The sequence below is a fragment of the Eschrichtius robustus genome, chromosome 16 (assembly GCF_028021215.1).
Source record: "Eschrichtius robustus isolate mEscRob2 chromosome 16, mEscRob2.pri, whole genome shotgun sequence".
Lineage (NCBI taxonomy): Eukaryota > Metazoa > Chordata > Mammalia > Artiodactyla > Eschrichtiidae > Eschrichtius > Eschrichtius robustus.
The window spans coordinates 64,819,546-64,832,064 of record NC_090839.1 but is presented as its reverse complement, the minus strand read 5'-3'; the positions used below and the strand labels follow the sequence as shown (position 1 = coordinate 64,832,064).

The 12,519-nt window shown below is 52.0% G+C and overlaps 1 protein-coding gene across 5 annotated transcripts in view; it reads right to left on the bottom strand.

The window, feature by feature from the left end:
- The window catches only part of SNX29 (sorting nexin 29), a 565,105-nt gene that overhangs the window by 56,766 nt on the left and 495,820 nt on the right, over window positions 1-12,519 (bottom strand). For all 5 annotated transcript variants that reach the window (XR_011076885.1, XR_011076887.1, XM_068565494.1 and 2 more), the window contains one exon: window positions 1,225-1,364. Coding sequence is in view for 3 of the 5 variants with exons in the window: in XM_068565494.1 (XP_068421595.1) it covers window positions 1,225-1,364 (140 nt within the window). In the remaining 2 variants the exon portion in view is untranslated. The remainder of the gene's footprint in view (window positions 1-1,224; window positions 1,365-12,519) is intronic.

Below are 12,519 nucleotides of genomic sequence, written 5' to 3'. Positions count from 1 at the left end.
TTTGAGTTACACAGGTCCACTTACACACAGATATTTTTCAATAAATATGCTGGAAAAAATTTTTGGAGATTTGCAACAATTTGAAAAAAACTTGCAGATAAACTGCAGAGCCTAGAAATATTGAAAAAATTAAGCAAAAGCTAAGTATGTCACGAATGCATAAAACACAATGTAGAGATACAAATAACATACAAAATATATGTTAAGTGACTGCTTATGTCACTGGTAAGGTCAGCAGTAGGCTATAAGTATTTAAGTTTTGAGGGAGTCAAAAGCTATACACAGATTTTCGACTACGTGGGGGGTTGGCACCTCTAACCCCTGTATTGTTCAAGGGTCGAGTGTAATTATATTCTCTGGCATCTGAAGACTTTATAAAAACTAAGGCTGCTTCATCATTTGGGTTCCCTGAATCCAAGGGTGTAAATGTCGTGGTGTGATGAGAGACTTACGAGAACAGAGGCGACTGATCAGTGATAACGTAGTGACACCAGTGAGGCCCACCTAACCCCAAACACATGTTTCCCAGCGACGTGACCCAAGGACAGTCATGGCGGGGGAGGTGTGGTCAGCACGCGGACCACCGGCGCGGTACACGGCATGTGCCGAGCTCAGGAGGAGCTGCTGTACACCGTCGTGAGCAAAGATTTGGTTTCAGAAAAAGTAGCATTCGCTCTGTTAACTGCTGATTATGAATTGCAATGATTTTGTAAGTGCTTAACGTGTAAACTTCTTTAATTTTCTTTTTTTTTTTTTTTTTACTTTTATAAGACATATAAGAACAAGGAATTTATACCTAGTTTTAAGTTGGTTCATACTTAGGTCATATTAATATGAAAGTAATCTAAGTCGGCACCAGTGGGAATCTGCGAGACGTTTCCTTGGGTTCACTGCCCACATGCTGAAGAAAGCCTGACAGAGACCACTTTAGCTCTGGAACACCTGTGAGCTGCAAGCTTTCCTTTGATCAAAATGTACCAAAGTATAAAACCACAGAGCCCTGCGTTTTTCGCAAGCCTCAAATCAACAACGCTCACTTGTGGGCTCATTCTCTCGTGAGCCCTTTAAACTCCCAGATGCCTTGACCCAAGTCTCCACATCAGCATCTCGCAGGCTCTGGGGCACAGCCGGGTCCTGGAGTGTCCAGGACGCAGACACATGCAACCGCACGAGAGAGAAGGAAGGACGCGTGGGGCGGAGCACGTGAACGTGACCGGTACTCACATAAAGAAGGGCATCAGCTGGACCAGGGTCTCTTTCTGGGGGCTGGCGGCAAACTCGGGGACCACCTGGATGACTTTGTTCATGACGCTGCGCAGGTAGTTCTGGAGCTGCTTCCTGCGTTCCTCCACAAACTTGGCGTCCTGGGAAGACGGACAGACAGGTGTGCTCAGCTATGCTTTCCTCACCCGCCCGGAGACGGACGACCCGGAGAACACGTAACCATCAATCATCACCACCCAGAGCGAGTGCAAGTGGTGCCTCAGGCTTTACACGTGTGATCACGTTTAATAACGGGAGATGCTCGTGATAGTATTATTGTTAAGTGGGGGAAGGCAGGTCCATGAAACTTCCTACAGTGTGTTCCCAGGAATGAATGAAATCTCAGCACCTGCAACGTGCCGAGTATGGTGCTGGGACCTGGGACAGACCATAAACACACAGGGTCACTGCTGTGGCCCTGGTGGAGGTCACGGGGCCAGTGGGGGAGACACCAATAAATCCAGTGACCACACAGGTCAGCATATAACTATTCATCACACTCAATGCCACCCTCCAGAGAGGATGCTTAATTTTGCCTTCACGGGAATTTTCTGAAATATGAATCAGTTACCACTATTTAAGAAAGATTTCATTAACAAACAAATTCCATTTTCTCTGAAAAACTAGGAGAGGTAGCAGCGCGGCCCCACCCCCAGGGCTACTCGGGGCCGGGGCTGCTCGGTGCGCCCCGAGGCAGGCGCAGGGCCCCAGATCCGCGCTCAGGACCCTCCTGACTCACAACGCCACCCACCCCTGTGTGTGCCTGGCCCTCGTAGGCAGGGCCAGCTCCTAGGCGTGTACTCTGGGCAGTCCCTCAGGGTCAGAACTCGACCTGTGTGGTGATCTGCTGTCTTCATGTTGAAACTCAGTAATTTTGGCACGAGGGACCTCACATCTGCCTGCTGCCCTGGGACCCACAGAGCCTGGAGCCTGTCCTGCCCGTGCGCAGCTGCACTGGGGGCCTGGCTTAGAACCAGGAAACCAGGGCCGGTGTGGGGCAGGAAAGGCTTTCTCTGAGGAAGTAATGCTCCTTCCAGACTGAAGGCGGAGTGGGGTGAATAGGGGAGAGCAGAGCGAGGGCGGCAGGAGGAACAGGGTCACTCAGCCTCACAGGGACACGAGAAGCCTCACACGACAAATGAGGAAACTGTGGCCCAGAGCGGGGCCGGGCCGCTAGCCCACGAGGCCCCAGAGACGGAGCAGTACAATCATCCCCCACCTCCACCTCCCGCCAGCCTGGGGCTCGGGAACGGGGTGCAGAATGAGCCCATGTGCTCAGAGACACCCGAGGACATGCCCGTCCCCGCAAGGCCCTGCCAAGGGCCGGAGCACAGCAGGGAGATTCCCTCTTAAGTGTTGTCAGATTTAGCGAATAAAACGCCAGGATGCCCCGTGAAATCTGAATTTCAGATAAACAATGAATTTTTCAGTATTCATAACTCCATATTCAAAAATTCATGACTCAATAATTTTTCAGGGTTCAAGTACGGCCTATACAATAAAACCTTTCCATGTAATATTTGGGATACACTTACACTAAGAAATTATTCATTGTTTATCTGAAATTCCGATTTCACTGGGTGTCCTGTGTTTCATCTGGCGATCCTCCTCCGAGTACCGGGGGGAGGAAGGAACACAGAGCACCTGCTGATCCCCGGGGGCCACTTCAAGGTCACATCAAGGTCCTCTCACCCGGAACCACCCCCGATGCACTGCCTCAGCCAGACGTTTCTCCAGAGGGGGACGGCGCTCAAACACTGCTGCTGGCCGCTCCAACTTGACCGCCAGCGCAGTCCCAGTCTGGGGCCAAAATCTCCTGCAGCTTGGTTGGAGGGGCGCTGAGTGCGGGGAGTGAAGGCACCAGGCTAGGAGAGCCATGGGTCTTCAGCTGGAGCTCAGCCACTCCGGCTCCGCTCACCCATCTGATACTAGAGTCCGCTCCACGGTCTCCAAGTTTCAACCCATCGTTAAGCAAGTAGACGCTCCTCCTTGGGAAGGTGGTCGATATGCCAGGTTAGTGCCCAGAGGAGCTAATCAGGCCTGGTTTTCAATCTGCACAAGATACCCTCAAGGATGGCTTGAGAGGCTTTGCTGCAGGAAGGCAAGAAAGGGGCTAATCATCCCTGGAAGAACTCGTGGAGATTTCTCCTTTTTCGGGGGGAAGATGCTCAAAACACTGTAAGCACCAAGGGAAGGTTGGGGGTGGCTCCCTGTGCTGCTAGTGGGGCTGGGCTGGGCTGCGGGGCCCTAGGAAGCTGAGGATCCCCCAAAGTCAAGGTCAGAGGATCCTACCCAGGAGTCCAATCTGCCCAATTTCACTTGGGCCTCTTCTCGCCCAGGTCCCAGGGCCGACAGGGACTTGGCAGAAAGGTTATCATCACCCTGGAGGAATCACAAATCCTTCCCACGTACTGATTCCTCAAGCTAGGCGGTCCCTGGAAACCCCGGCCAGCTCCTGAGAAAACCCAACTTGGCAGTAATCTGAGTTTGACAGCCGAGCAATTTCTACCTGAGCTGTTCAGAACAAGCGATGGTATTTGTGGAGTCTTTATTCACGTTCTGCACTCAGCACTTTCCTAGCACCACATCTTTACAGCACAGCGGAGGCTCAGGGAGGGTAAGAAACTTGCCCTAGGGCTCAAGACCTGCAGGCGGCTAAGCAGGGTCCCAGGTCATCAATGGGTGAGCAGTCAGAGCTGCCCTCAATCCAGAAGACACTCTCCAATTTACGTAAGAAAAATCTACAGGTCCTCTAAACTGCAGGTGTCTCCCAGCCAAGATGCAGTTCACAGAACTTGCACCTGCCCGCCAGCTGTAGCAGAAGGAAGCGAGTCACTGCGGGATGGGGGTGGTGGGGTGGGGGAGGGGGAGTGCTGACGGCCAGCCTCTGCATAGATGTCCTGCCTTTGGGGCTCAATCTGATCCTGGAGGTATGGACACCTCGAGTGGCCGCACACAACTTGGCAGGATGCAGTGGGGCCAGGAAGATCTCAGAACAACTCAAGGAAGCCTATATTCTTTCCCATTACTGTCATTTCATTTTTTACTATGAAAGTTTCAAATTAGGGCAAAAAGCAGAGCGAATGGTATAATGAACCCCCATGACCCTTTATCTAATAAAGTCTTAACCCTTTTCCACATTATGTCATTTTTACCTTTTTGCAAAGGTGTTTTAACGTAAATTATACTCATCATGACATTTTACCCCTAGACACTTCAAGGTGTATTTCTAAAATACTAAGAACATTTTCCGATTGAACCACAATACCATGATCACCTCTAACAAAATGAATGATAATTTGTTGGTGTTACCTCATACCTAGTCGGTATTTGAACATTTGAATTTTCAAATGTGCCTACTGCTTCTGGGATTTTTTTTAAAAAAGGGGAGGACTCCATCCCAGAATGAAGCTGGCAATTCTCCAGCAGGTTGAATGCAGTCTTGTTCAGATCAGATTCCCCCTCGGGGATCAGTTGGGTTCTGACCAAAAGGTGAAGATGGTGGTGCCTTTTTCACCACAAGCTGCTAACAGCTTGAATGGCCTAAAAACATTAAAACCAGGGTGTATCTGCCTCAGATCCAGGTTTCTGGCCTCCCTTGAGAAATGGCCCTCATTACTGGAAGCACAGGGCTACCATCCTACCCAGCCTCCTCCCCTCAGTCCCGTCCCCGGCCTGGCCTCTGTGGGACCCCGAATTTGTACCACTTGGATTGCCTGAGGCCCTACAGAACCATCCAAGAGCTACCCTGTGAGACGATCACGTTCCAGGTGACCACGTTCCAGGTGACGTTCCCTCAGGCAGAAGAACGGCCTGCACTGCCATTGGCCAGCTCTACTGTCTGGCAGCTAAACCACGCAGAGCTGGGGTTTCTCACCTGTAAAACGGGGGTAAGGATGGTGCCTACGTCATTCATGGTAACCGAGGCTACGCGCCCGGTAGCCAACATCGCCTGCCAGGCTCTGCGACAGAAGCTGATGATTCTGGATGTTCAGCCAGGAAGCCTTCCTCAGAGGGTTTCTATGTGTACGGGGTGGGGACAGGCAGGCAGGCAGACAGACAGTGGGTAGCCAGGCAGGGGCAAGTGCTGGGATGTCGCCATCCATATGTGATCAGGGAAGCGCGCCGGAGGTTTGCACGAGGAACGGAGAGAGCGTTTCACTCAGAGGAGGCGACTCCTGGAGGGGCTGCTCCAGCACCTCCTGGAGGACAGACACCTGTCAGGGGTCTAGGTGGGTGCCCTCAGTGGGGGAAGGGCATGCCAGGCGGAGGGAACAGCAAATGCAAAGGCCGAAGGCAGAAGGAGTGCAGCCTACGGGGGCAGCAGAAGGCAGGCCCGCGGGGCTAGGCTTAGTGGTTCCCCAGCGCTGAAGCCGTAGCAGCAGCAGGATCACACACAGCCTTGTGGACCAAGAAGGAAGCTGATGGGGGTGGGACCCAGGAGGTGCATTTAGAAAGACTGTCGGCGCGGAATGAGCCATAGCAGCCTGAGGCAGAGAGATCTATCACGCCACTCCCCTGCTTGGAATTCTTCAGTGGCGTCCCGTGAGCTCTGCCCCCTCCCAACACGCACATCTAAACCCTTAGCGAGGCTCGCAGGAACCTTCTCCACGTGGCCCCAGCGTGCCCTGACAACGGCTTCCCTTCACGGCACCACCCCCCCTCCCCCCTACAACACGCCCCGCGTCCTGGAGATCACAGCAGCCCCATCAACATTTGTTGTAGGAACTTAGAAATGTGGGAGGTGGACTGAGGGGCAGCAAGGCAGGCCGCCGGGGAGAACAAGCCCAGAGCAGAGACGACAAAGCCCCCTGACCGCGGAGGAAGAGGGACAGAAGCAGCTGCGAGCTCGCTCCCTGGCTCCCAACTCCCCGTGGGCGGGGAGTAAAGGGCAGACAACGGGTAATGAGTGAGCAAAGACAGCGAGCTGGTCCTGCAGGGACCCCGTCTGCCCCCCAGGACCGCTGGGAGGATGTGAGCATCCACACAGGGCCTGCCCCGCTGGGGAGGGGCCAGCACTTAAAGGGCCAAGGAACGTTTGTGAGTTTTTTGGTTGCGCTCCTAGGCGGCAGCCAAAACGCAGCATTAGAAGCGATGGGCTGGACCGAAGCCCAGCTCGTGGAATCTGCCAGACGCCTCTGGTGGCCGCTTAACGAGTCCTCGCTGCCCGTGGCCCTGCTGTTGCCTTGTGCGGCACTCCTATCATAATACTATTGTCAATTATGGTTGAGGACTAACAAAAGAACTGGGAGTTTGTCCTAGCTTTAAAAAAGAACATTCAGGACTATTTTCATGGGAGTGTTTTTTTTTTTTTTCCCTCCAGAAAAGGTTAATTTTATTTTGAGCTTCAAGAAGATAAAGATGCCGTCAAATGAAGAAGAGCTATTTTAAAAACGATGGAATGTTGTGAACAAGATGACGAGCTGCAGTTCCTGGAACCGATGCTCAGACCCCCTGTCCCCTGTGCTTTGTGACATTTTCTTTCCTGGGTCGTTCCTGACAACAGTGCTTTCCAGACCACATTCCGCCTCTCGAAGGGGACCTTCCCCACGATTCTGCACTTCCAGAGTTCCTTTTTATTTTCATCTAAGGATATCATGGTGTTTTATAAAATAAACGGAAGGTCCTGTCCATCAGGAGCAGCATGCAGCTCAGGGCCCTGTCGAGAGAGGCTGCTGCAGAATCAGCTGATCTAAGGGCACCTCAATGGCTAGAGAATTCCAGAACAATGACTAGCTTCCCAAGGAGCCCAGCATTAGCGAATGACTTCGAGTTCTAGTTTAGAGTCAACGACCCAGGTGGGACGTGCTGATGGGCTGGAATCCTGCATTCGTTTATTCAATGCACTTATTCATGCGACAGACACTCCTCGGGGGGGGGGGGGCCCCTGTGAGCCAGGTGCTGTGAGTGAAGGAATAAATGCAACTCGGATCCTGCCTTCACAGAGCTTACAGTCGATGGAAAAGACAGACAGATCATCACAAAACAGCGCGATAAAGCCAGGAACACAGGATAAAGGTGCGCACAAGGTCTGCTGTGGGGTGTGTGGGGAGCACACAGGGGCACGTGGGCCCTCCCCAGGGGTCGTGTGATGTAATAGTTATCATAATAGCAGCAGCAGCAGCAGGAGAAAGTGTTAATAGTAACTTTTACCGAACATTTTCTCTGCCGGGCACTGGGCTGGTCACACTTATATGTTATTTTATTGAATTCTCAGAGGCCCACTGAGATAGGTACTTTTTAGTACTCCCATGTCAGAGAGAGCAGATGAGACTCAGAGGGGGTAAGGGCCAGTGCCCAGACACTAACGACTGAGGGGTGCAGACAGGACTCGGCCCCAGGAAGCCTGTGCTCTGCTCTAAGAAGGAGGGAGAGAACCGCCCGGAGAGTCCAAAGACCACAGCCAGAAGGAACCATGGGAGTGGGGATCAGAGGGGGCACCGAGAGAGGCGGAGTTGGGGGAGGGCAGGGGCAGAGCCGGGAAGTCACTTCAGAGAATCTGGACTCTGCCCTCAGGGCCACGGGTGTTTCAAGCAAGAGAGTGGCAATCAGCTCTTCCTTCCGTGAGAATGAAAAGAAGATGCTTCAGTTTTAAAAAGGTCTCTTTTGTCCCGGTCACTCTATTCTGTCCCTGGAATGCTGAAACCTGCCCTTCTTCTTTCAAGTGTGGGTCGGCTGTGAGGTGTGGATGCAGCTCATCCGAACCGCAGGCCCAATCCTGTCATCCTGGGGCAAATGCTGCAACCCACGAACTCCGCTTTGTTACAAGGGTGATGCCTGGGTTCCCAACCCTGACACCTGAGGGTGGTTTCTAGGGTGACCATCATGCACTTGTTAATGGGAACCTGAAAAGAGACAATGACTGTTGTTGCCACTCTAAACACTCTGGACCGAGACCTCTGAGAGCAATGAATGGCCGGGCATGCAGGACCCTCGTAGCAGCTTCTTAAACATCACTGAGCCCCTCTGATAAGCATCTGATTGCGTGATTTTAGCAAAACTACACCAAATATCTTCACTTGCTGAACTCAGAAATAAGAAAATCGTGAACTTAACAAAAGGAAACTCTCCTAATGTTTACACGGCGGGTGGGCTCCAAGGGGTCAGGATGGAGGTCCTGATGTTCTCATCCGGGTCAAACAGATGGGGAGCAGCCTGGCTGCTTTCAACAAGTTTTGTTTAACAAGTTTTCTTCCAAGTAATCATCAGCTGGGTGGCACTGGGTGTGAATGAGAGGGGAAGGAGGAGGGCTTTCTTTGGAGTGGTTTGGGGAGGGGATGGCAGGGGAGGGGAAAGGAAGGCCCGTGTGTCTCTAAGGCACCCTTGGTGAGAAATTCAGGCCCTAAACCTCAACAGATACCCACTAATTTAGAGGCCAGAGTCATTGCCCCTCCTGCAGGGACAGGGAAGCAAAGTCCTGTTAATTGAATTACTTTACCCCTGGCGACTCAGCTGGGCCACCATTTACCAAGCAAGTAGCTTGGTAACGGGCTGGGATGGACAGAGGAAGACAGGAAACAGGCCTAGCCCTGGGGAGCTCAGCGTCTCCCGCTTGGAACATTTACTGAGTCCCGGAGATATTACACAGTTATCCATCCAAGCAAACATTTATTTGACACCTCTCCTGCCAGGCCCAGTTAGTTGGGATGAAAAAACACCCAGTTCTTGCCCTAAAGGCATGAATGGCATCTCACTCATTCATATGTTCCAGCATCTACCAGACACCAGAGTAGAGGAGGTTCCACTTGCCCATCCACGCCTGCCCCGGACGCCCACCTCATGCCAGGGCCTGTGATGGTGAGCAGGTGCGAGAGAAGGTGAGCAGGACAGACGGCCTCACGGAGGTCACAATCGAGAACCCCTTCCTTCTTCCAACAGTGACAGGCCAGGCCCTGGGCTGGGGGCCCCGAGATGAGATGACAAGTCCTGGTGTCAGCTCATGGGCCAGTGGTGGACAACAGGCCGGGAGGCCAGTGACAAAACTGTGGCAGAACAGGAGGAGAGCTCCTGGGGCCGGGGGGGGCGGGGGGGGTGCTCCCTCTGAGCTGGGCTGGTGGGAATCAGCAGGCACTTCCGGCCTGGGTCTGGAGGGGTGGGTGGGATTTCAGCAGACGGTGATGGGAGGAAAGGCAACCAGACGGAGTGACTGAGGGGAGTGAGGGGAGCCCGGGCTCAGGGTGTGGGGTGAAATCCTCTCAGTGGGTGGAGGGCAGTGTACGGACTGAAGCAGCCAGGCTTTGGAAGGAGGCCGATGGTAAGTCATGAAGTCAGTGCAAAGGGTCTGGGAGAGAGACCAGGTGCACACACTGGGGGTTCAGGAGGCCCGGAGGTCAAGACTCAGGGGAGGAATAGAAAGGAGTTGACGATTTGATGCCTGCCATGTAACATGGATCCCTCTATGTGCTTTCCATGAGTCTAGCTATTTACTCCTGTGGCCTCCAGTGAGGCTGGAATTATTACCCCCATTTCGCAGCTGGGAAAACTGAGGCTCAGAGATGTTACATGCCATCAAAGCCCAAAGCCAACAAGGAGAACGTGATGGGGCTGGGGTTTGCGCTGAGGTGGTTCAACATCAGAGCCCTTGCTCCTATTCACCTGGTAACATTTTCAATAATATTTACTTAAAAGAGAAGAAGATCAACATTTCTTAAAGGCAGTGACCTCTTTACAGTCAGGAGGCACATTTACAGCTGGGAGTGCGTATAACCCCGTAAACACCAGGCAGGCTCATCCCTGCTGCACAGGGACGGGGTGGGGGCGGGGGGGAGGCGGTGACAGACAGTCGAAGAGGCTCCTGACCCTCTGCAAGGCCATACAAAAAGGGGAAGGGCCAGAATTCAAACTGTGGACTTTCTGATCCAAACCCTACTCCTGTTTTTGCACTAAATTGTTAAATCGCCACCACCTATTTTGTGTAGAACATTGTGTGTGCGGAAGGCGAAGAAAACCATGAACCCCCCCTTTCTAGCGGGTAACAGAAACTCCCAAGAAGCTAGAAACATCCTCACAATAGATGCATAAAGAACGACAGCAAGAACAACAATAATAACAGCAGCAGCAGCAGCGGCTGACTTTTGAGTGCCTACTAAGTCCTTTACACCTATCAATCTGGTTTCATCCACAAAACGACTTTCCAAGGTAGGTTCTACCATCACCCCCATGTCATAGATGAGGAATCAGAGGTGCAGAGAAAGGAAGAGCCTTGCCCAAGCCCGTGGATCTGAAAAATTAGGGGGCCAGGATGTGGAGCCAGGTCCTCTGGCTCCATCAATGGCATATGCTAATGCTCCCATGGGAAGGGCAAGGGGCTACTGAAGACCTAACTGCCTCTACCTCCCCCATCATATCTGAAACAGGACTTCCCATACGACACACAGGAAGCTATAAGACCCTGTCGGCAGGCCCAAGGCTCTGATGGCCTCTGGGTGAGACGCTGCCTGTGACAGGAAGAGAAAGGGCAGACTCAAGGGGACACCACGGACCCCAAAGTCCTCTCCACACTTCCTTCACGAAAAAGGCCAGGGGCTTAGTGCCACACCAAATCCAAGCTTGTGCTTCCCGTTGACCCAAGAGACCCTCCTCTTCTTGTTCAAAAAGCCTCGAGTGAGGCTATGGACAAGCCCCACTGCTCACGATACCTTACTCTAAAACGGGGGAAACAGATCAGACCCTCAGGGCTGGGCAGCTCAAGGAGGGAATACAACGTGTGACAGAGCTTGGAGACTGTAAAACAGCACTTGCGTGATGTCAGTGAATTACGCTAAATGTCAGAACAGAAGATAGATCCTGACCCCCACCTGCAATGAAGGCATGCCCATTCCACACCTTGACTGCAAACACAGGAAAGAAAGCAAGTCTCTATTTCAGAAAAGGAACACGCCCCCACGCCCCCATCCCCACCTCCAGGGCTCAAGGTACATTGACATTCTCCTCCCATGTGCTTCTCAAAATGACGATAATAATAATAATAATAATAGTAATACCCTTTATTGCAAGTTTACTATGTGCTGAGCACTATGTGGAGTGTTTACCTGAATTATTTCAATGTACCCCTGTTACAGCTCTGTGCAGTAGATACTAATATTCCCATTTTGCAGATGAAGAAACTGAGGCTCCAAGAAATAAGGTGACCCACCTAAGGAGGAACAGAGCTGGGATTTACAGCCATGTCTGTCTTGAGTTCAGCTCATAACCAGGATGCTGTCCTGGCTCTTAGGGTCAATGTATTCACAACAGCAGGAGCCCTACAGCTTTGTTAAAAACAGGAATTAAAAAAACAAAGTAGTCCTTCAGTTCACATGGGGTGAACCAAATACCATAGCTCTAAAAACTCTCCTCTTAGCATAGAGCTACGTATTTGTGTCTGGATGAAGTCTCGTCTTTCTATCATCAGAACCCCACCTTCTGTGGGAGGGGGGATTACGGACAGAAGCTTCATAGCAGCCTCTGTTGCTCAAGATGGGCTGGATAAGGTGGCCTGTCCCCCACAGGTGGGAGCCCATCTGCAATGTCTCTTCCACCCTCCGTGGTGCCTGGCACAGGCTGGCTTCCAGATAGGACACAACAAATGATCTCCTGGCAGGACAGCAGCAGGCTCTGTCACAGCTAAAGCCTATTTTTCTCTGTTATTGACTTTGCAGCCAAGGGAAACTGCAGGCCGGACAGCTGAGTCAGGGACGGGCGAAAGGCTGGTTCGTGCATTTACTGGGAAGAACTCAAGAGCGGAAAAAAAAGTCCTTGCCCTCATGCAAAAATGTCTCTTCCCAGAGCTGCGAGCTCCAGGGCCAGGAGGGGCCAGTGGGGACAGGGTCAGCTGGAAAGATGCAGCCACGACTTTAATCCCAGCAACTGCTGCCTCATGGGAAAGTGGGCCCACTGTTGCCAGATCGCCTCGATTTTTAAGTGAAATCCCAGATTTTTAAATACTGAAAATTATAAAAGATTTAAAGACCAGGTGGATCAAACAAAACAGAGTGCAGGCCACACAAAGCCACCAATTTCAGACGTCTGATCTAATTAGATGCTCCTTAACTTAGAATGCTTTCTACAAATTTACGGAAGCCAGGCCTAGGACCTGGGATTCTTTAGGAAAGCAGCATGGTATGTCCACAAGAATCACTCAGAGCCAGGCTCAGCCCCAGGGACTGTCTAGCTGGGTGACCCCGAGCAAGTTACTCCACCTCTCTGGACCTCAATTTCTCCACCTGTGCAACACAGATGTTAAGAGTGCCTGTCCCAGAGGATTACTGTGTGATC